This window comes from Drosophila teissieri, chromosome 3L (genome assembly GCF_016746235.2).
Source record: "Drosophila teissieri strain GT53w chromosome 3L, Prin_Dtei_1.1, whole genome shotgun sequence".
Taxonomy (NCBI): domain Eukaryota; kingdom Metazoa; phylum Arthropoda; class Insecta; order Diptera; family Drosophilidae; genus Drosophila; species Drosophila teissieri.
Genome location: NC_053031.1, coordinates 10,007,486 through 10,032,233, shown reverse-complemented (window position 1 = coordinate 10,032,233; position 24,748 = coordinate 10,007,486). Strand labels below are relative to the sequence as shown.

Here is a 24,748-nt window from a genome sequence, read left to right as displayed (position 1 = left end):
CTAGCTTTTAGTTTTCTGTTTATCTGTGGCTAGTCGTGTTGATGTTGTTGTATTTGTTGTTGTTGATGTTGTATTTGTTGTTGTTGATGTTGTTTTTGTTGTTGCTGATGATGTCGGCGCAGTTTTCCACTGGTTATTCCGGTTTCCTCTAACGCCGAAGAAGCCGGGCTTTTTCGAGAGGCATTGGCAGTGTCATAATCAGACCAGACAGCCGCGAGAGTTAACCAGAAACAAGAAGAAAAAACGACTGTGTATACACATACACATACATATATATAAAGGAGGAAAAAAAAGAACGAGAAAGAGAGACTCTTTGAGACTCTGAGGGCTTTGAGCTCGACTTGAACAGCCTCGACTCAAGGACAAATCGCTTCAAGCGTGCAAACATTTCTCAAAGTCGAAACCCCATAAGAATACGTTCTGCGCGCGTTCTCTTTTAAATTATTGCACAGCGCAAACATCCATAAAAATAAAAAACACAACAAATATAACGAAAATCTTGATTAATTATTTTTATTTTATTTCCTTTTTCGCTGATTGAATTGTTCAAAAATTCGAGCAGGCTGGCACATAAATCAAAAGCCGCAAAACGCTTGTAAGGCAATCTGTTTAAGAACAAATCATTTTAGGCTCTAATTGCTTCTACTTTTTTGGGGTTTCAATTTTGTCTTAATGATGGGTTCGATGACAGCAGGAAACCCGCAGGAAATTTGTTGTACTTTTAATTAACCTAATGAACTGACAACCAGAATTTTTTGGCTTGAGGGGTAACCATGGCAAATGGCTTAAATGGCTTAGCTTATGGCGTATAAATAGATGGAAAAACTTGACTTCTAATTATTGATTTATTATGCGTAAGCCCTGGCTGTGAGGTTAATTAATTTTCGCAGCAGCGAGATCAAAGCACCCAAAACTCGGACCTTTTCATATACATATATAGTACATATTTAAATAAGTTTATATCGCTTCGCTTGAGTTGTGCAAACTTCTCAGTCAATGAATCCGACACCTTCAGCACAAACAGCTTGGCATCTCAATAAACTGGGGGATTTTGCAGTCGGCATGACAAGGCAGCATTTTGCCAAGGCAGTCCAAGTGCGCAAACAGCAAAAGTTTATTTGCCGAGTTCTTGGTTGTCTTCAGTCAGAAAATTTATTACGACACTTCCCAAGGAACTCGGAAAATTGCACAGCTTGACGACATGCACGTACACAAGCACATACGCTAATATGTGTATATAAATTATTCCCAAATGTTCGAGTGCCTAATTTTCTACGCCAGCTGCAACTGCATCTCTATGTTTAGAGTATGTATACCTACATACACATATATCTATGTCTGCGAACAGGATAAGCATCCTCATAGATTAGATTAGCTGTCAGCAGAAACAGATGCCAACTTGCTTTGCCAGTGCAAAATTATTTCGAAATTATGTGCGGCTGCAGTAGAACCAACTTCATTATGATTATGACTCTATAGACGCATCGCAATCAACAACAAAATTCCAATGCTCTACAAACAAGCAATTCTATTCAATAACTATGAATGGTCTTTTATCAACTTGTATAACTTAAAAAGTGTTCTATTCAAATATAGCTGAGTAAACTGTTGTGAAAAAACTTTCCCACAACCACGTAGTTCAATATATAATTTTAATAAGCACACACCACTTCCATTTAGCAAACACAATAACATGTAAAAACTGTCATTCATAATTAAATGGGCATATTCGTTAGGTATTTAAAAAAAATTCGATCGCCCAACTAACTAAAAAAAAAGGCATTCAATAGAAGGAATGAGTCAGACGCCCTCTTCTCTTTTCGCCTCCCAGCTGTCAGCACATTTTTTCAAATTTTAAATTAATTTACTTTTGCATGGGGACCGCAAAAACAAGCAGAATTGACACAACCGTCACTTTTTTTTTTTTTTGTGTTTTGGTGTTTTTATTATCAGTTTTGCCTGTGACATTTAATAAATTTTCATGGAAAGTTGTCACAAGGCAAAACCTCCTTTTGCCCTCAATATCCAACCGAAATCTGGTCAACGATGGGCCACAACTTTTTTGCCTCCATTTTAGGGTGAGTGTGCGGATGTCCGAGGAAAGTCTTTAATTAATATTTTATTCATGGCAGAAAACCCATTTTCCAGGCCACATTTTGCAACAACGTAATTAACAGCAATTTTTGGGGTATTTAAAAAATGAGGAGATCCACTGGGTTGAGTTACAAAGATATGAATATATGGGGGATAAATGGAGAATGTGAGGACCCAAAGCAATTAAGCCGGGGGGACAATGTAAATGAATGCTGAAAATTCCCTTTAAATTAAATTCTTATTTGGCTTTTGGGAAGACGATGAAATATGAACGATGCACACTCATCCGTCGGCTGAAGACTTCAATTGGAAAAAGTACAAAAATTAAGCTGTCAGATTGCATGTGTGTATCTGAAAGATACTGGATGTTTAAAACCATTTTTTTTGCCCCGTCATGCCGCACCTTACAATCAAATTCCTTTCACATACACAACCCTGATTGGCAGGCAAACTAATAGATATAAAACTTTAGCCCGCTTTGACAGTTACGTATATGTATGTACATATATGTACATATGGACATATATAGAAAGCTAACAAACAAAATAGCGCAACAACATAAAGACTAATTTTGCGTGCGAGCGTGTGTATGTGGCAAAGTTTTTTGATTGAAGCGGCAACAAAATGGCAAGCGCACTCAAAGTCAAAGTTCGAAGTCTAGGGGCGTGTGTGCGTGCGACAGCTGCCGCCATTTAATTTTGAGATAAAAAGGGGTTCCCCAAACCACAAAAAACACAAAACAAAACAAACCGAAAATCCAACCAACCAAAATTGGTTTAGGCAGCAGCTTTCTGGGGGCTTATCTTATCAGCAGACTAATTGTCATTGGCCCGCAAGACTGACAGTTGGCGTTAATGTTGCCTAATACACAAATACACAATATGCCAAGTTGCTGCTGGGATTTATCTAATGAGATCGAAAAACACACTGGGAAATGTGAGCAATATTAAATGAACCTTTAGCCTTTCACCTGCTGCGAATTTTTCGACTAACATGCGGGAAATAATTAGAGTGATTTAGGGCATATCAAAGATGGGTAATTTCATATTTAGTAGTTGCTCTGTATAATTCAGAGTTTTGGAAAAATAATGGAAATTAGATTTTGTAGTTTACTTCCCTTTTTGGACTACGATAATTTGATATTTATTTCAATTTAATATTTATTCATTTTATTTTCGATAAGTATCTACTTTAAAATACGCTTAAAAATTAGGAAGCATGAAAGATAGAAAGTGCAATTAGTGATTTCATTGTATTATACAAGGCTGTTAGTTTTATTTATTGCGAAAGCACGTACAAGTATTTGCCATTTGCAGGAAAATGGTCTCTAATTTAACCAAAAATCGTTTGCTAACTGCTTTAATAAATGTTTAATGCCATAAAAGCCAACCATCACCAGAGGAAGGAAACTCAATACCCAAGAAGTGTGGTCCACTCTTTTATCATTTATATCAAAGGATTGCAAATAACTTGAATAAAAGCTAAAAGGTACAAGCCAACATTTCGAAGTCAAATTTATACACAATTTCTACACATTTTGCTGCATATTATAATTCAATTGAAGTTGTCGTCAGCATCATATTCGCCTTTTGTTTCGTAATTTATAAGTATTTCATTTGATATATACGTGTATTTAAGTGATTTATTCTGAAACTGGCTTTTCGGCCACCCACTGTGAGGAACTCGGGAACTCGAACGTTATTTATAGCCAGGTAAAATGTATTTTCATACAATGTTTTGCATATTTTAAGACAAGTCTTTGACTTGTTTCTGCTCCAATTTATCAGTCATTTCATTCGGTTTCATTTTAATTAAAATAAAATCCGCAAATTGTTCGTGCTTCATTGATTCGATTATTTTGACTTTCACAGCCTGTGCGAATGAAACACAAAAAATAAAATGAAATCATTTTTAAAGCGTTGGCAAATGGATTCTTGAGGTATAATTTTGTGGTTATGCTTGGGGGAGTGGCGTTTCCATAAATGGGCGTTTTTGTGAAAATATATGCAAATTGCAAGAAATTTTGTAATATGCAGATTGTATAATTAAATTCTTCTCCCATTTTTGTTGTATCGCAAATTATGCAAATTTCTGTTAGAAATTTTGAGCATGCTGTTGGCGGTGTGGACAATTTTTGATGGTTTCCCATTGCTGGTATCATTGCAAGTCTTAGGCGTAAATAATAAATTACAGCGATATGGCAGCGGAATAATATTTAAATTTAGTCAACGAAATGTTGGCACTTTAAAAGAAACCTAATTTATGTTACTATAATTACAATGGAAGTAAGAAAAGTTTATAGAGTTTATAGTGGAATTCCAACTAGAGTTGTTTTAAGTAAGTTCATCTTAGCATTCTTTCAACCATCGCATCTTTATATATTTCCTGATTTAATGCCGCTCTTTGCCTCTCCTTTGAGTTTCCTGATAGGCTTCCATTGCATAGTTTAAATATTGATTTTTAATTATTTTAAGCAGCACCACTACCACGCAAGTATGCAACGCTCCAAAGGTGCCACACACGTATCCCTATAGTATACATATATACTTTTTGTATACACATATAGATTAACACAGCAGCCAGCAGCCAGCATCCAACATCCAGCATCCTGCGCCCGTGGAGCTCCTGAGGGGCCACACACTGAGCAAAGGACTCGACTCTCACACCTTTCACTACTGGTGGCCTTCCCCCGAGGGTTGCTTTGCGAGTTGCGAGTGTCGGGTGTGGGTGCTCCCGTTTAATGGGTGGTTTGGGGGTTGGGCGTGGGGCATGTGGCATGGGGCATGGAGCATGAGGCATGGGGTTGTGTGTGCGTGGGTTTTGTTTTAGCTTTGCTACTGCTTGTGCTGCTGCTGCTGCTGCCTCTCTTGAGCCTCTTAAATGTCACAATGGTGATGGCAAGTTGCTTTGGGGTTGCCGCTCGGGTCACCCCATCAAGCAGCCCAACTGCAACGCCCCCTTTCTACCAGCCACCCACCCTGGCATTTATTCATTTCTGTTTCTATTTATTTCCTCCTCCTTCTCTTTTTTTTTTTGCAGCTCGGTTAGAGAGGTACAAAATATAATATGTATGAGTTTCCTTGCCGCTGTTGTTCTTTCTTGGCCATTATTTTGCACTTGCCGTGGAACGTAAGGCCGACCCTGACCCCAGGTCCACTGTTAACCCATGAGGACAAGCGTCGTCTTCGTTCCGCTTCGTTACATCTTGTTCTATTCACTGAGAAAAATAATTAGCTTGCATACAAAATATCTCCCTAATATTATTACTTATAATCCCGATTTTCTAAAAGATGGCAATCTTAGAAGTAGTGAATGCTTTACATTTTACTTCCAAATCAATCAAAGAACAATGAAAATTCTGGAGCTTTCCAATTCAAAATGTAGCTTTCTTTCATTGAATCTTATGTTCCATTTCTTAAATTTATTTCGTTGGTTTTTAAGCTTCTTGCAACTTTTGTGCACTATTATTTTCCAGTGTTTTGCGGCATTCGCATATGTTTGCAGGCGAAACGGACTCGCAATTTGATTTGTTTCAAGCGCCGTGCAGAAATAAAAAAAGAAGCAGCGATGAATAGGGCAAAGGGTCTGCTGCAGGGTACACAATTACAGAATGTTTTCAGTTTGGGGCCATTTCAGCAATGTCAGCGCGAAGCGGCGCCGTTGCCAAACTTCAGCCATCCCAAACCTAAACGATGCCTTTAGTGGAGCGTTGAGTCGGTTGAGTCTGTTGAGTCCACACCGTTTCCAGCGAGACGCCATCATCAATCGATGATGCCGAATACGAGTGGCCCACAAAACTGGTAACAGATGCTGCACACGTGTCTCGGGTGCGGTTCGCTGTGTAATTGGATGATGTTCAAAGGACAGACGGGATGTCGGTATGTTGGGATGTTCGGATGTTCGGATTGCGGGGGGAAAACTGCGAAGCTGGGAAACTGGGAAACTCGAAATCTGGAGATCTGGGAACGGGACAGTGGCGGTGTTGGCAGAGCTAAAAACAAATAAATAGTCAAGCGGCGGGCATTTCAGCGTCGTTCATTTCGCTGTGAGTGAAATACAAATAACATTTAATAAGAAAAGGAAATTGTCTATTTCGGCAGGCAGGCAGGCTGAACGACAGGAAACTCGAGGATGGACGCCATCAACACGGAAAGAAATGTAGCTTGCAGATTGACAGGTAACCTGATAGATTGAGAAAACCAACAAAGTTTAACAGAGTCCTTAATACTTATATATAAATGTCAATTGACGAGACATTTTATCTGCAACGTGTATCTCAAAAGGAAATAATTTGCCCAAAAATAATAAAAGCACGTTATTTTATATTACTTCAAATACAGGAAAGGCTATAGTTTTTTTCTGTGCATCCGCAATCAATGGGAATTAGCAAAAGGGCAAGAAAAAATGTAGCTAAAAGGCTAAGGATTGGGTTTCCATTAGGAAGTGTTCGAAATGAGATTTAGTCAAGTGTGTGTGCGTGTTAATCAGTGGGATAAATAAAGGGAAATAGATGGGAAATAGACATGTCTAATCCTAAAATAAAAATAAATAACCATAGCGAGCTGATTCATTTTTGCGAACTCATTTAGAAGCTACTAAAGTCTTTGCACTCTGAATGCAGCTGTGCATTAACCTTTTTAGCTCGCTACTCATCCATTAGATTTTCATTATAATAGCCATGTTAATTGCAATTTAATATGCGCGCATATGGGTATACGTTTTTTTACATTTTTAATAAATTAAAATTGATGACTAAATCGTGCTGGAGTTGAAGGTCGCCTTTGTACAGACTTCAATAAGCACTCAAATTAAAACTAAATAAATATTTATATTATTATCATTAAAATCAACATTAAACATTCAGGAGGCTTTAAGTCAAATGAAAAAGAAGAACTAAAATAGTTAGGCTTTTATTATATCGATACGAACGAAAACTGCTATGAATATAATATCCTTCATGCAATTATAATGAAAACTATTGTTCAATACCTGTAAATTGGATGATAAAACTTTAGTGTGAGATCAACTAAACAAAAGAAGAAAGAAATCCTATTTTAAAGACAAGATGCAAATCAAAGTTTTTAGAGTCGTAAGTCGTAAGAGAAAAAATACGATGACAAGCTATAAGATAATCTAAACCCTGCGATCTTTATTGCCATTATAATGGGAATTGATCCTGTTTATAGCCAACATAAATACGCTCTTTTTACGATATATTTTTAATAAAAATGGCCATTGATTTCAGGAACTCTGGGTCATTGCAACTGCAGGTTGATTTAGCCATGGCGAATAATTAAAAGGCCATTTTCGAAGGGAGGAGGAGGCGAAAAAGGTGTTGCCATCAAGGTCACTGGCTGTAAAGGTTACAAGTCGCCGATGATGTCAGCAACTCGTTTATGGTCAAGACAATCGAAACAATGGCGCCAGGCGGTATAATAAATACACTACGTAGATTGAAACCCAGAGCGCATCTTCCATTTATCTTTTGCATTGCAATCCGACTTGTTCACCTTGTTGTTTTGCCGGTGCTGTCGCTTTATGGTAATTGGCAGCAGTTAAGGCAAAGTGTGCACTGTTTTCCACCAAAACGGGTGGCAACGAGTAGCAAATTTGCACTTTTCAGCTAGCTAATAAATTCAATTTATCGAAAAGGCGTGTGTCTCGAGACGCCATTAAAGCAAAATGTAAAAATATATATACATTTATATATATATACTGCAAGGAACACCAAAATCAAAAGGGGCAAACAAAATAAGTTACATTCTCGAAACGTTAAAGTGATTTGTGCTTTTAGCATTTTAGCCAATGTAAAATTTATGGCAAAAAATCGTGAAAATATGCCAGCGATACATTGTAATAACAAAGTAAATAAAAACTGTTGGTGGAGACGAGGCTCCATTAATCGTTGATTAATTGCATTTGCATAAATTATGCCTAGTTTTCAATTATGCAAGATAATAACAAAGATATTATTTCGCAGCTGTAGCTAAATTCTATAAATAGTTGCAGACTGCATGTCTGTAGATGTTTCCGGTTGTGGATTGATTCAGGTGGCGATTAGCAATTTAATGGATGTCATGGTTGGAATTTGGAATGCCTGATGAATCAGAGGACTTAATGGAAATTCGTAATCATGTCTTATTATTAAATAACCAATCCCCTATTTTAAATCACTTGAGTTGAGGCCTATCTATCCACTTGCAGCATTGACAAACTAGTAAGACCACAATTATTTGTAAAAATCCATTCAAAAGTTGTTTGCCCACCTTTTTATTTATTGACCAACCCTAAAAAATAAAGTAAACAACCTTACTCAATGCTAAATCAAGTGAGCACTAGCTGAGTGCATGGAAAATACAGTGCGTTACCAAAGTGTAAGCACAAAAAGTATTTATTTAATACAAGAAAATTATCTATTTTATATGGTATGTAACTTGAATATTTATATCATATTTATATGACATATTCCATACACATTTTCCTGCCAAACCCACTGTTCTTGACTTGACTTTGTAGACACACTTTTCTCGATTACTCAATACCGAAAAATTCGGTCTAAAAAAATAAAGACAACAAAAAATTATACATGCACGAACGACAATAAAATCTCGTTTATGACATGCAAATAAAATGTAAATTTTAGTAGCCCAACAGTGACCGCACCAAATAGAAATAACAAAACGAAATAAAATAAAATTATACAAACAAAAAGGAAAAAGACAAAATTGTAGGAGAGAACGAAGAGCACGAGATAAATAAAAACAAAAGCCGGCTGCAATAAATAAAATAAGAAGCAAAACAAAAGCCCGAATTCGGATCGACTCGAGGCGGCAATAAAAATTTGTCGACTGTGTCGGCGATCAAAGGCGCTCGCAAAGCACGTGGGGGCGTAACGAATAGCCATAGCCATAGCCAGAGCCATGGAAAGAGACGGGTAGAGCGACAGCGAAAGAGATGGCATGCTGCTAGCGCAAGTGTGACGAAAGAGCAAGCAGCACTGGATGCACTGCACTTGCGGCGCTAATGAATGAAAACGAATGGCAGTTGTTGAATGGAGCCGTGGAGAAATGGAGTGAAAACAATTGACAGCCCCATAAAAGTCGTTCAAAAAAAGAGCGCAACTAAGTACTTATTACCAGCTATTTGGTGAAAATGGCAGCCAATTAAAGGGGTGATAAAAATGATGCATGGCCATAATGATTCAAGATTTTTATTAATTCCATCTATCTGCATTCAATCAACGTATGTGATGCATATGAATGTAGATGCAACGCATATGATGCAGAGTTTATCTCGTACCATAAATACTATTATTACTTTGTGAGATGATTACTACAATTTAGTGACAAAAGAGTTGTTCTTGAGCTGTCCACTCAAGCGTGGAGAACTCCATTATGCAACCGCTCCAATGGCCAAGTTAATGCCACATAGTTGCTGCTCGATCTGTCTGCTACAGATACCGTTACTTTGGCGACTGCACTACAATGACAACGTGAAAACCTGTTACACTTTTGACCAACTTTTGTCTGCTGACTCATAGCAAAAATAATGGACAAAAAAAAAGAGCGGGCGTGCGACGATCTTGCTAATTGCTGGGGCGAGAAAAACGAGGGGCGATATGCCTGCGATTCGTGTGACTGACACCTGCGATTAGCTTTTAGCCCCCTTCCCCCGCTCTCCCCCCTGCGCTCCATAATCGTTGAACCGAATAATTTGCATGAAACTTGGCTTAAACGTTTCACTCGGCTCAGAAAGAAAGAGATAGCGATGGAAAACGCGAAGTTTGGGTCATTCACATTGCCGCCGGTTTTTTTTTGGTTTGGCGTTTGTTTATCTTTGGCTCTTTCATCGCGAGCTGTGAACTTGTCAGTTACAGCTAAATTTGCATTGTGTTAATTTAAAATATTCAATTAACTCGTTTACTCATTTTATACCAGTCATTTGTGAAATGTGCAAAACTGGTACATGCATTTTTAAGAGCATTTTCAGGATTATCGCACTCCGCTTCTTAATTGCTTTTCAACAGCACCTATGCGAATTGAGCCAAGTACCTGCATTTTAAATGCGAAATATCCCAAGTTAATTGGCAATTTATTTGCAATTTACACTCCAAAGATATTACGCAAAACGAGAAGATCTTATCTTGAGCACCTTATTTATACTTTTTACGAGCCTCATTCCGCTTAATTTACGAGGGTCGTTTGATAAGTCCGTGACTTTTTGAATAAAATATATTTTTTTCGTCAAAGAAGCGTTTTATTTCTCAACATAATCTCCTTTTAGCTCTATACATTTAGTCCAGCGTTTTTCCAATTTTTTTATTCCTTCCAAATAATAGGTTTTCTCAAGGCCCTCAAAATAGTCGTTTGTTTCTGTGATGCCCTCTTCATTTGCCCCGAATCTCTTACCGCCGAGCCATTTCTTCATGTTTGGAAACAAAAAATAGTCACAGGGGGCTAAATCTGGAGAATATGCTGGATGGGGTAGCAGTTCGTAGCCCAATTTATGAAATTTTGCCATGCTGACTACACACGTGTGCACCCGTGCATTGTCCTGATGGAACAAAAAATTCACGAGATCGTCTGCTTTCAATGCCTATAAAACGCAAACCAAAAAACGCAGCTTTCTCAAAATTTTACAGTCAGCTGTTAATCGATAACTGCTGACAGGAGCAGTGTTGTATTTAGAGCAGGTGCGCGGCAAATACAAAAAGTCACGGACTTATCAAACGACCCTCGTATCATCAAACCGATTGAAAGTAAAAGGTAACCTACATATTATACGCGTTTAATGAACGTTTGTTTTTGACTTAAACTAGGAATTTAAATAAGGTTTTCTATTGTCGGACTTTTGAAGGCGGTCCGGAATAGAAAGAGAGAGGGCGAACTGTAGGCGGAATGGCAATTTTTTAAATCAACTTTAATTGAAATAAATTGTCATATCATTTGCCCTGAAAATGGAAATGGACTCAATTAGATGCGGGCCTCACAGACTCTACTCTACATAACTTTGCCTACACACTCGTAGTACAAAATGTTGCCCATTTATTCTCATACTTTCTTGCCCCCAGGAAAATTATACAGAACCATCAATCAAGGGAGGGGAAAATGAGAAATTGAAATATGACAAGAACCTATCGAAATTGGCCGAGGGATTGATGGCCACTTCGGGTAATGGAAAAAATGGAAAATCTACTCAAGAGATTGTCGGACACATGCCTACATCATTCCACAGACTAATTGAGTGAAAGTCATTTGGTACATGAAAATCATTCGAGATGCCAAACAGCCTTCAAAGCGCTGTAAACGCAAAATAAACATAATTAATAGCCGACATAAAGTCCGAAAGATGTAAAATCAGAGATAAACGTGGATGGGATACAGTGCGTTTCATGAATTTAGGCATATTTAAGAGTTTGAAGTTTAAGTGAAAAGTTGAGACTATTATTATTTATAGTTTCCCAACGATCTATGCTTTATGACTTTTGGTATCTGTCTTTCAAAACCCATCTTAGTTTTACAACCTCGATACGCAGTGTGTAAATGCTATAATCTGTTTGCCTCGAAATGCCAAGTCTTGACCAAAACTTTGCGGTTAACTGCGCACGCACAATGGACTTCCTCTGATCTCTCCACCACCCCAACTACCCATAAAAACCACATCTGAAATACAATTTATGCCAGCCGCCGTCGACGTATAACAGTTTTATGCAATTTATGTGCAATTTTTCAATTGAAAAATCGGCGGACCAGGCCAGGAAGGCTTTACTTAATGCGTCGCAATTTCGGTTTTACTTGTATTTTAATTTTTTTTATAAAGTATTTTCCTCTACATCTGTGCGCGATGCGGATTTGTATCGCATGTGCAAAACGTTTCAGATTCAAGTTACTACTGCTACACACGGCGACAGCCAGGCGAACTTTTAATTGCAATTAAATTGAGTGACACTGGCGAAATAAACCGAAACTAGAAATCGATTCGGGGCGTTGACGACATTGAGCAATTGCTAAATATATAAAATAATGCTTTTGTCTAGAAAGTTGTCACTTTTTAGTTAGCTGTAATTCAAGTTATGCTTGAATAATCTGGATTATGAAATGCATAGATACGTTAGATTTTCTAATAGTAATAGAGCTAGTTGCAGATATTTGCTAAATTTTCAGTTCTTTTTTTTCAACTGGGTCATTAGAGAACAATTCAACAGCCGAGTCTATTAATTATTTGCCAAAACAAACACCGAAAAATACTCGTTCTGGCTTGAGCAACCAAATTCAATGTCAAATCACCGCTCTGACATCATTAAAACCCATCGTTGACCACAAAAGCAGCTTCTTGGGCCATTCATCAAAGTGTGGTCTATGCTTAGGCCAGGTTAGTAGTTTTTCAACCATCGAATTTGCATTTCAAACGTACCTGCAACGAAAAGAGAGAAGACAAGACAAATGAAATAAATTAATAACAAAAAATTGAAATTTATTCACGGACGTGGGAAAATTCGCCAAAAAATACAAAGATACAAGCAAAACGCTGGAGAAAAAAATAAGTGATTCTTGTTAACACAATAAAGGTATCAAATGAACAGGCAATAAATTGAGACCAGATAATTATATAATGTCGTTGGCATTAAGAACACATTGTATATGTATTCGATTTTAATGAGAAAATTAAGCAAGTGGAGAAGAAGTGGAGAGCGATGAAAATCCGAAATCCAAAAAGCCGCAAATTCGACCCGCACTTTTGGTTTGGCTATCAAATTACCCCCCTTCTCCCTTCTAACAATTGTCCCGCATAACAAAAAAAAAGCGAAAACGAAGACAAAGTCAATATTTGGCTCTAAGAGGGGTTTATTTGACTTTGTTTTTTCTGGATTTGGGGAACCTCACACACGTGTGACTACAACATTGGACATTATTTGTTGTCGTCTAAGCAAATAGGTAAGCAAACAGAGACGGCAACAGCCGCTAGAAAGGGAGAGGTGTGTAAAACAGAGAGTTTGACTAATAAGGATTTTAGCACGAGCCGAGATTCAACTTAAATCGAGAGTAAAACACACAGCAACGGCGGCGACTCTGGCTAAAAGAAAACGTAAATAGTGGCTCGGAAAATACAGTGGGCCACTAGCTAAATACAGTACTATTGGCTTAGGACAGCTATCGTTTTACTCTGCCACTTTCTCTATGGATAGAGATGAAAACACTTCTTTAAAAAACAAATCAAATATCTAACAGCCTATGACTAAGTTCAATTAAGTTGTTGAGAAAAGATAGATGTATATACTGTCTAATCGAGTTATTAAAACTTATTCAAGAAATGTAAATATTTATTTATATATTTATAATAACAAATTTAAAGCCAACATGAAATCGGGGTTAAAACTTTTATATTTAGGAAACAATCATAGTTGTATATTTTATTCTTATTGGCCAATTTTATAAATAGTTTCATTGAATAGAAATAAGACTTTTAAAGATACTTTCAGAGTTTGCAAAAGCTTTAAACTTTAAAGTAAGGGAAACGCATAGCAAAGAAAGCGATGCAGGTAACACTATACGAGTGGCCACTGTTGTTGCGGCACAAAATGCAACTTCAGACGGCAAACAAACAGCGTAATTGAGCTGCGTTTGCCTTCTGTTGTTGCCAGCCTTTCATATATGCGTTTCGCGATGTTTGACAATGTTTGTTTTCACTGTAGTTTGGCGATTTCTTGCGATATTTGTGCTTACCGGATAATACATTCCTTGCGGAGGAAGGAAAAATGCCCCTGAGCCCCACAGTTTGACGGCTTTTTATGTTCACAGTGGCGTCGCAAATGATGTTCACTCCTCTGCCGTGTGTGTGCGTTTCCACCCAACTATTTCTCTGCGTGTACTTGCAGGGCGGTTGAGCAAACAACAAGGGGTGGTAGGTAGTTCACTATTATTTCTTTCACTTTATGCTCGGTTTGGCGAATATACCATTTGGTTTTTTTTGTTGTTTAGATTTCTATTTGATTTGAAATTTTTGATTATTTTTCTTGGTTTTTGGCACAATTTTGTTTCTCCTTGTGATTTTTTTTCCTTTCTTGAGATACACTTAGATTTTGACTACAAGATACGTGAGTCAGAAATTAAGAAAAATAATAATTTTCGGTTGGAACACGCTTTTGCACTTTATGGGAAATTATTATTTCTCCGCACACGCAAAACTAACATATATTTTTCAATGTCGCACGTGCGAGCGAGCGAGACGGGGCGCGACTACGCGCGAGAGAGAGAGAGGAAGAGAGACAGAGAGGGCGCGTTATGGTGCGATATAAAGTAAAAATTCTTGTTGAATTGTTTTTATAGGGGTGGCTTTTATTTTGGCCTCCTGGGAAAATGACTGAACCGAACCGAACTGAACTGAACTGAAAACTCCCTGGATGTTTTAACTTTTTGAAACGAAAACAGAACCGAAACAGCAAGCCAAAGGGAAATGCGCAAAAAAGTTGGGCGCAAACGCGAGACAAAAGAGATGATGCGAAAGTGGCGAGCAAGAGAAAACGAAGAGGGGGCGGCCAAAAAGAAGCAGACAGTCACAGTAAAAACTGCCAAAGTTACGACGATTTATAAGCTGGTCATAGGTTATCAATTGCCATGTCTCACATAGATTTTAATTATTTGTTTAACTTTGTCGAGTGCACTGAACCGATTTTTAGGCTTAAGAACAATTCGCCCATTTGTTTGTTTTATTTTAGTTTGTAACTTTAGGTTCTTATTATTTTCCTATTGGTTTTGGAAGCAGAAACGCATCTATAATCATTCACTGCATAATTTAAATCCTTTCCTTTTTCTAATTGTTTAATTCTTATTCGCCTTATTTTAATATAATCTATACAATTTTAATATTTGCTATATTTTACTTTAATATTTTTATTATTTGAAATATTCGTATAGAACTATTCTTTAGTCAAGAAATGAAGCGAAAAGAAATCGATTCAAATTGTTTTGGATTGTTAAATAAAAACGTGATATCGTATTTTGGTAGCAGATATGTATTTCAATTAGTTTTTATCGCAATTACAACAAATATTTAAATGAAATAGCGTCAGCTTCATAAGGAAACATCTACTGAGTGTTCATCTGCAATCTCGGCACTAAATGAGGTTCCTTTAATCAAAATTGCACTTCTCAGTGTATCCACTGTAATTTTGCAATAAGTCTCAGATGCTCTGCCTGGGATTATCCACACTATCGAACGTTGACTGTATTCCTGTTGTCTGTTTTTCGATTTTTGATCACACACAAAGAGGCTTGATTGTCTGCGTTACTACGCATCCCTGAGATACTTTTTCTTTTCGCGCGTCCGCACTTTTTCCTGCTCTTCGGCAAACGGGATTCATCATCTGTTCCAATGGACTTACGTCCGAATTTATTACCGATTTTATTACAATTTTATATATAAATTTTCGCGAAAGGCGGACAAACAAAGCAGCTGAGAGAGCGAGATGCTGTCGCAGTGGACGGCAAGAGAGAGAGAGAGGCAGCCAGATGAGTGGGAAAAATCGAATCAGAATCCAAAGGAGAGCGCGGCCAAAAAGGATGGCAGGATAAACGAGCTGGCGAAGCGGAGGCGGCAAAGGCAACAACACAGCAACGGCCACAAAAACATGTGCGCCGTGAATGAATTTTGTATTTTGTTGCTTTTAGTTCGATTCTTATTTCGATTCCACACACACACACACGTACATATGTGGTGTGATGGATGCTGCGGGCGGACGGACGGGCGGGCGGTCGGAGGGGTGTGCGAACGAGAGGGGGCGAGTGAGAGGATAGACAACGGACAGGCAGAAAAGAGAAATCACGTCCCTCATCACTGTCTTCTTCTTCTTGCTCCGCCCAGCCGCATGGCATATATATTTATTTATAACTTTTCATTTCATTTATCTGCGCGTTTTGTTCGCCTCCTTTGCTTTGGCTGCTTTTCGGCACTGCACTTTTCGCATTTCAAAAATAAACACGGATTTTTTTCCGCTTTTCCTTCGCCAAATTCCCCTGCCCCTCCCCCGCACGCGCTAAACGCACTACGTTTGTTGTTTTATACCGCTCTCGAGTTTTTACTTTGTATTTATATTCGATGCTGCTGAGGCGTGTGCGTGTGTGTGCGTTTTGTTTTCACTTTCAAGCGTGCCGAATTTCCACTGGGAAATCTACGAATTTACCGCTAATCCGACACCCACGACTTGTTGCGAAGAGCGAGAGAACGCAACTGTGATAACCGTTTTTTCAGCGCCCGCCTCGCACTCGTTTTCGTCGCGTGGCGTTAGTGCCTTGCTCACCATTGCGTCGCTGCTGTTGCGAGGCTGCCCGATGTGCTCTGTTACCTAACAGTCTGTTATCGATAGGAATGTATCGGAATGTTAGGCAGTTTCAAAAATTTGAAAATTAATCAAATTGGAGAATGTAAATAACTCAAAATAAACAGCTTTCATGGCGTTAAAAGAGTTATCACAGGGCTAAGATTACACTGAATAAACAGAAAATACATTACATAAAACTTTTACATTGCTAGATTACATTAAATAAGCGTAAAATAAAAAAGTAGAGCTACAACATTACTATAACAGAGTCATTTTTTAGGTGCTTTTATGAATTATTATTGAAATCATTTGTGAAGCAGTTCCTTTATCTAAAGTTAAAGTTTTCTTATTTGAATGCAACAGAATGAACAGATTTATGATTTATTTTTGATGTATTTTGGCAGTGCCATATTCTAAATTTAAACTTTTTATATCTGGATACAACCCTTGGTATTTAATTTTAAAATCCAAATCTCTACGGTTTAACTGCACTTCCAGTTTTTATTACTGAAAACGAGTGCAAATAGCGGCCTTTAAAACCTCACATTCCGTTTTTGACCATCAAAAAGTCGCCTTCTGGCATTGTCTCAGTTCGTCCGTCGCAATTTCCCCCCCTTTTCCCACATTTCCTCCTTTTTCCCGCTTTTCCCACCCGCATATGTGACCATCAGATGGGCTCAGCAAACAACAACGTCCGAGTTCCGGCAAATCAAAAATGCGCCATCACTGGAGTTGGACGTGGTGAAAATGGTGCTCCTTTTGGCAAAAGGAGGAGGAATATTGGATGGGAGGAGGAATGGAGGAGGGGAGGAGGAATGAAGAATGGGAGGAGGAATGGAGGATGGGAGGATGCAGGATTTGGAGATAGTCTGGGTTGGTCCAGTAAAACCAAATCAAAAGTGTCAAGCCTCATTTTCGGTTGTGCAGAACAACGCTTGTCAAGATTGCATTAGCCTCGTGTTGTTGGCCAAAAAGTGGGTGACGGCAATTGTGCCACTAAAGCTACACAGAGAAAAAATATTACTCACTTACTTAAAAAATAAGAAAAAAATAAACTTGAGAAATAAACGTTAGCCAGAAGCTAAACTGTAAACTGTTTATTCAGTTTGATACGCCTCTTTATATTTAATATATTTATTTATAAGCAAATATAGTTTTCCCCAGTGTAAAACGAGCATAGCCATAGGAAATAGTGGGCGTGGCTAGCAGGCAGGCTTATTAATGCGACGGACAGCAAAAGCAGCAGCAGCAGGCGTCAGTTTGAAAGTGGAAAACAGCAGGGAAAATCCGGAAAAGCGGGCGCCACGACGCAGCTAAATTTGAAATGCAAAAATGGGTGGCACACACACACACGCAGCAGTGGGAAAGGGAAAGCTGCTGGCTGGCGGGAAAGAGATAGTCAGCGTCATGGAAAGTGAGCAAATTTTCTGCACATGATACTAACCACCCACAACCCACGCCCACCCCCCTTTTTGGATTTTTCCGCCCCCGTCACCCGCATAAATGCAAAAGTCCGCACGCTGGCCACTTTTTAATCCCTTTTGGCCGGCAAATTGTCGCCAACACTGTGAAAAACGTAGAAAAGCCGAGAAAAAATGAGCAAAAGGTGTCTCCGTTTCCCCAGCAATTCCTGCAGTTTTCACGCTTTTCCACGCTTTTCCACGCATTTCCACGCTTTTCCACGCATTTTTCGGCTAAGCGGCTTGAGGCAGCCAAAAATGCGGTGCGAAAATTGAATGCAAACGGGATGGGGAAAATTTTGTGGCAACGATGAGGTGCAAACATCAAAACGATAAGTTATAAAAGTAGAAAAGTATCTCAAATATGAAAAGGTAAATATGGGCACACAAATTTAATATGCTTAATGGAAAGGCGATGAAAAATGATGCGACAAGTGGGAAAACTCGGCGACACTCGCAGCACAACTGTCAAATTATGAAAATGTATTAACAAATGATTGATGCATAATAATAATGCATAATAATAGCAGCAGTGGAATGATTAACTGTCATAGCAAAGTATATAATATTAATTTCTTAAATTTTTCATGGGCAACTTTTGACTTGACCAGTTTGGTTCTACTTAAATGTTCTACTAATGGAGATTTTAGTCCGCATTGAACATTACTTATATGATGGAAATGCTACCTTCTTTCCCGTAACCATTTTCATTGCGAAAAATCACATTTTGATAAACTAAAATGCCTTATTGAAGTTTACGCGCCGTTAATGCCTCAAGTTTCCTCTGCAGTCAAGCGCGACTTGCGGCAAACCAAAGGAAAATGCCTTACACACACACCCCTCCCCTCCTCACCCACCACTCCCCACTCCCCTGATCCCCCGAGAGCTGACCTGCCTCTGTGTTTGATATATGTAAAGAGGGAAAAGCGGGGGAAAGTGGGAAATGCGGGCAACTAACCGCAAACAATAACAAACGACGGCTAAAAGCGAAACAGAAGCTGTTTCTGTTTCTGCTGCTGTTTCAGTTTCAGTTTGAGCATACCACCTACACACGCCCCCTTAACGCCTCTCTCGGGGGGTGTAGGCTGGGTGTGAGGGCGTGGCAGCTGCCGGGGGATCTGTCGGGTTGCCATTTACAAGGAGGCCAGGATTTATGATGCCTGTTATCGCGCCCAGAACGCGAAGGACGCACAGCAGGCGAAAACGATGACAAAAGGTGCCCAAAGGAGGGGGAAAACTCCAGGGGGAAGGGGGGAAAACTCCAAGGGGAAGGGGGGAAAAACTCCAGGGGGAAGAGGAAGAAAAGGCAGGGCTGGGAAAATTCAGCAATGGCGTGGAAAGCAGATAGAATCTGGCACGCAGCAAATAAAATATGCTCAGCAAAACAAAGCATACTTTTTTGGGCCACATGAACAATTGAAGATGGGTCAAGAAATATATACAAAATATGTAAATATATATATAAAATAAATACAGATTATTTCATAACCGAAAATAATAATAGATATATATAAATTGTACATTTTTTGAAACTACGCAGCTTGTGATAAAACCACTTCTTTCGTTATTTTGTTATAAAATCAGTTATCTTATTCTTATTTTTGATACAATATTACAATATTTGGAATACATAAACCCCGTTTTCTCACCACTGTTCAAGTGGAGTCTGCAAGTGTTAAACAGCGTACTTAATGGGTTAAATGGGGGCCTGAGAAGGGTTGTTCTGGCCATAAACACATGTGCTCACTTGTAGCGCAAATTGAAAAGCCTCGGGTGAGATTTCCACTGCGCGCTCCAATTAATTGGGGATTTTATGGGGTTATTTATCAGGGCGCGATGGCAGCGCTCTTCTGACCTTGAGTGCTGCCATCAAATCTGCATTAATTAAATGAAAATTCCGTTGCCAAATACGCAGGCGATGGCAATGGCGTCTAATTAAAAAAGCCAACAGCCGTTTGCCCATTTGGCAGAGGCTAAAAGTATCTATTACTGCCAGCTAGTGGAGCTCTCACCGCACCAGCCGCCCAAATTAGTCAATAAATTAAAGCCACCAGTTTTGCTCTTCTTCCTAACGAGCCAGAAACCATTGCATTAAAAAAACCATTCATTAAAATGGCGAAATGTGGCGCTCAAATTTATGGCCCCAAATGGCGAGGCGACCTGTGCGTCTCAAGTGGCAAGTGGGAAAACACGGAAAAAGAAACAGCAGCAGCTTCTTCATTCCGAGTGGTTAAGATCTTTAAGAGGCGATTTTCCCAGGGCTCCTGGGCTTTTCAACACGGGAAAGTGGGAAAAACTAGCAGGTGCATGTGTTAGCTTGGTTACCCTTTTTGTTTAGAAGCAATAGCAATATTTACATTGCTCAAATGGTTATTAACATGTGGCTTAATAGTTTTTAAGGATTTTTACATTTAGTAATAGAAAATTGTTTATAAATATATATAATGAATATTCTAGCACCTCTTTTGAGCCACTCACTTTATATGAATAAGTTTATGACGCTGTTTTTCTACCCTTCTACTTGTAACTAACCCTCCTTTGAACTCTTTTCCACAGGTAGTTACTTTCGAAACAATGGGTATTTGTTTTGCAGCATACACTGCAGATTCCGCACCGCATTTAGTTTTGGATCGTGGAGCGTTTGGAGGCCCAGAGGCCCACAGTTCAATGTGCTCGCCCTGCACTCAATTATAATTTGCGAGCGACGCGCAGACAGAAGGACCTCCCATGGGACGGCGATGACGCGTCATCAGGCCATTAGCAAGGAGCAACGCAGACATACGAGTTGTTGAGGGGGCAAAAGGGGGCTAAAATGGAGCTAAAATGATACACTGCAAATATAATCGAAACTTGTTAAATTGAGAATACGTAGAAAGAGAGATACAAATTCATAAGAAAGTGCAGAAACTTCTTTACAAACAAAGATAGTTCGTTTTAAAAGATTCGTAAGAATCTGTATTATGTTGTAGATGACTATATTCTTAACTAAGTATTTTTCACATATATATCTATATATTATATATATTATATATTAGTTTCAGAAGCAAACCCTTTTCAACCGATTAAAAGTCAGAAATTTACAGAACTATCTAAAGATATGTACTGAAGATATGTATCTAAAGAATATGATTTATGTTGCAGATGATTATATTCCTAACTAAGTATTATTCCCAAATATTTCTATCTATATATTATATTTTATCTCATCTCATCTCCGGGAGCAAAGTATCTGTATCTGATTAAAAGTCTGAATTATACAGAATTATCTGCAGATATAAATACACTTCTTTCGGTGCAGCATAAAGCCAAAATGTATGCACGAATTTGTGGAATGATAAAAGCCCCTCGCAGGACCTCGTTTGTGTTTAGTCCTTCGCAGCTGCTGCTGGACTGCCACATCCTTTCGCCCATTCATTCCATTCATTTGATTCGCTGTATGTGTGTGCTGCTGATTTGCGTAATATTTCTGTATTCCACTCGTTCAGATAATGCAGAAAAGGCACAAAAGTTGAACTTTCAGCCTGGAAATTACACATAAGTAAATTTCCAACTATTTCCCAGGTGATGGCTATAAAAGTAAGTACACAAACGTGGAGTTTCATCCATTCGATGCATTCGATTACGAATAAGAGGGAAAAACTATAAAAATGGCAGCCACTTAGAGGCCTCCCTTAATGGATTTTCCACTTTATTTTCATCAGCTACCCACACGGAAAATCCATTTTCATTCTTTTTTTTATCTTGGCACTCGCAGACGTAGAAATCTATTTGAAAGAGCCGTATTATTTTTGACTAAATTCCAAGGAGATACAATAAAATTCAATTGCAAACTTCGCTGTCGGGCAGCCGCAGAAAATGAAAACAAAATAATGAATATACTTTTCTTGGCTCACAGACGCCGAAGAACTTGCTGCCAAGTTCTTTTTAGCCACAAGGGCGAACAAAAAAAATCGGTTGCTGCTGCAGCAAACACATGTCAAATGCCCCAACCCACTTCCGCCTACTTCCGCCCACTTCCGCCCGCTTTTCCTCTCCTATTTTTTTTGGCGAAAAAACAAGTTTCTACTGCTAAAAGGGAATGCTTTTCGAAAAACTTGCACGGACAAATGGCCAAACTGCTTATCTCAACAGAAAGCCAAACAAAATCTAAAAAAAAAAATAAAAAAAGAAAATCGCAGGAGAAGGGCGTTTCTTATGGGGGGCGTGGCAGTTGCACTAATGGTGCCAAGCAACCGGAAATGCCGCCATGCATGTCTGCCTCCATTTCGGAGGCTGTGTATCGTTCGTACCCCCACTTCCCCTTTCCACCACTTTTCCACCCAATTTTCCACACCCCGCGCGCTTTTTGCTCGCTTTTTCCTGCAAGTAAATCTTGATTGCCTTTCGCTGCAGGCCAAAAACACGAAAAACTAAAATGAACTATACGTTTTCTCACAATTTGCTCCAAGAAATCTCTCTATTTTCCACAGCTTTTAAGTATATATGTATATACATATAGATCCACTTTTTGCTATGATAATTTCCGCAGTATTTTGTACAGAAACAAATGGCAGACTGTCAGTTTGATTTTAAAATCAGTAACAGCACACAAGGAAAAAAAGCGAGGGCAATAGGAACTAAAAACGTGATGAGCGAATTGCAATTGACATATTGGCCAGTGGCCAAAATTGGCCAAAAACGAAGTCACTTGCAGTTGGCCAAAAGCAGGATGGTCGCCAGAAATGCATTTCTCTAGTTGACACTTACAAAGTTGCAGTTTACTTTACTTTATTATTATGATCTTTAAACAAATGATTAGAAAGTTTAAAAAAAATGTCTCTAAATAAATATAAACACTTATTTGAGTAGCAAATTGTCTGGTTAACAAATCTTTATGTTTATGTAAAAAATACTACCTTAAAATAAGGTGTGCCTGGATATCAAATAAATTAATAAATTGTAATAATAAAATATTCCTAGTTTAGTAGCAAGTTGTCTTGTTAAAGTACTAAAATAAAATAAAATTAAGAAATCCTTATGTTTATGTAAAAAAATACTACTTTAAAATATAATGTGCATGAAAATCAAATACATTTTTAAGCTGCAGAGTAATTTTTTAGTTTTTTCTAAATTTCCTTATATTTTCCTTATATTAGCAATAGCTTTATGGTCCTATAACAAATCTCCTACGACTCACTAGAAGTCAAAAGCGAAACTATTTGTCAGCATTAAGCAACAATGACACAAAAAACTTTATTCGCAAAGTGCATAATCAATTTTCTGCAATGCAATTCCTGCATTCGAGAAATTCGCTCGTGATTACAGAAAAAAGTGTGTGAAATGCAGCTGAAGCTAATTGAATTTGCACACAGCCAACAAATTTGCGAATCTCTGTGTTGTTGGGCTTTGGAAACTATAGTAGTTGTTGTTGTTGTTGGTCTGCCTGCTTATCCAATTAGACACCAAATTTAGGTGCTCTTTTATCCTCTTTTTTTGTTTTTTTTTGTGTGTGTTTGTCGAGTGTTTTGTTGCAGTTTCAGTTGGCGGCATTAGCTCAAAAGTTGGCCCATTAATGGCAAACGAATTCACTTTTTCATTTTGCAGCGCCGAAAATTCCATTTTCGTGAGTGAGTGCAAGAGAGTGAGTGTGGCTGCACTGAGAGAAATCAAGCTTAATAACAAGCTTGATAATAGCTTACATAAGCTATAAAAACAGCAGAAAAGCAAAAAAACAAAAAATTGAATTTTTGTTTGCTTTAGATATAGAGAGCTATATAATTGAAAACCTTTTTGTTGTCCCACTTTATTTGCAATATATTAAAATTTTTAAATATACCATTGGATAATTTGTTGACAATCGTAAAGTTTTTCCTAATTTAAATGCATTTTTTGAAGCTAAAAACTAATTTTTTCCTATTTTAAATGCATTTTTTGAAGTTAAAAATAAACTTTTGAAACTGTATTTCTCCTTTATGCTCAGTGTTCTCTATTTGGTTTCCAATTTACTTTTTCATATATTTTAGAGCCCAATATTTCGCTCAGTGTGGATGTGTGATTTTAGTGGCTGTTTCTGTTGTTGTTGTTGCTGTTGGTGGTAGCGGTGGTAGCTTATGTTGATTTTCGATGTTTGCTTTTGGCCAGCCGCTGTCTACTACTCCTTTTTCGCCCCCCCCCCCGCCCACGACCACGCCCCCTCCTCAGCCACCCTGCTGTTTGTGATTGTGTTAGCCATCCACAGTAGTTGGCCAAGAGGCGGTGGCGTGTGGAGCTGGAGGGGGGTGGAGAGTGGGGGGAGCATGACAAGAGGTCCTGGGAGCCAACAGAAGTTTGCACTTTGCGATGCCTGCGAACTGCGAACTGCGGCGGAAGTCAATAAAAGTTGGCCTAGTCCAACGTGCAACGGTGAAAAGGACGTCTGTCTGAGTGAATTGCCAACAGCCACTAACCAAATTAGCTGCGATCGCGTTTCGACTTTGGGCCACGTGGAGTTTAGGCCCTCAAAGTGCACCAAAACTCGGCGTTTAGCCTGATTTTCTCGGAAATTTAAGTCTTGAAAACTTTATTTCAAGTAAATTACTTGTACCATTCGAACTGTTAAACAGTAAAATGCAAAATAATTGTAATATCCCATAGTAAGTTAATAGCAATAACTTTATTTCTAGTATATATGCCATTCGTACTGTTAAACAATAAAATGCTAAATAGTCGTAATATCCAAAAGTTAATAGCAATAACTCATACTGCACACATTATACAATTCAACAATTGTTTTTGAATTTAATATAAATTAAATCGTATTTAATAGGAAGAAAAGGAAATTTGAATGCTATGTGGACTAAATTATAGTATTCGCTCGATTTAAAAGACAGCTGCATTTTAAAAACCAAATATAAATGTA

At 38.3% G+C, this 24,748-nt stretch overlaps 1 protein-coding gene across 20 annotated transcripts in view; it reads right to left on the bottom strand.

Moving 5' to 3' along the window:
- Window positions 1-16,334, bottom strand: part of LOC122618156 (ecdysone-induced protein 74EF) — a 79,000-nt gene extending 62,666 nt beyond the window's left edge. For 19 of the 20 annotated variants that reach the window (XR_006326001.1, XR_006326003.1, XR_006326004.1 and 16 more), the window contains exons 1-2: window positions 16,173-16,304; window positions 13,818-14,177 (exon numbers count right to left, since the gene is read on the bottom strand). Coding sequence is in view for 16 of the 20 variants with exons in the window: in XM_043794314.1 (XP_043650249.1) it covers window positions 13,818-13,829 (12 nt within the window). In the remaining 4 variants the exon portion in view is untranslated. Of the gene's footprint in view, window positions 1-13,817; window positions 14,178-16,172 lie in introns of all 20 variants that reach the window. The other variant, XM_043794308.1, reaches the window with a different exon arrangement.
- Window positions 16,335-24,748: the final 8,414 nt, after the last annotated feature.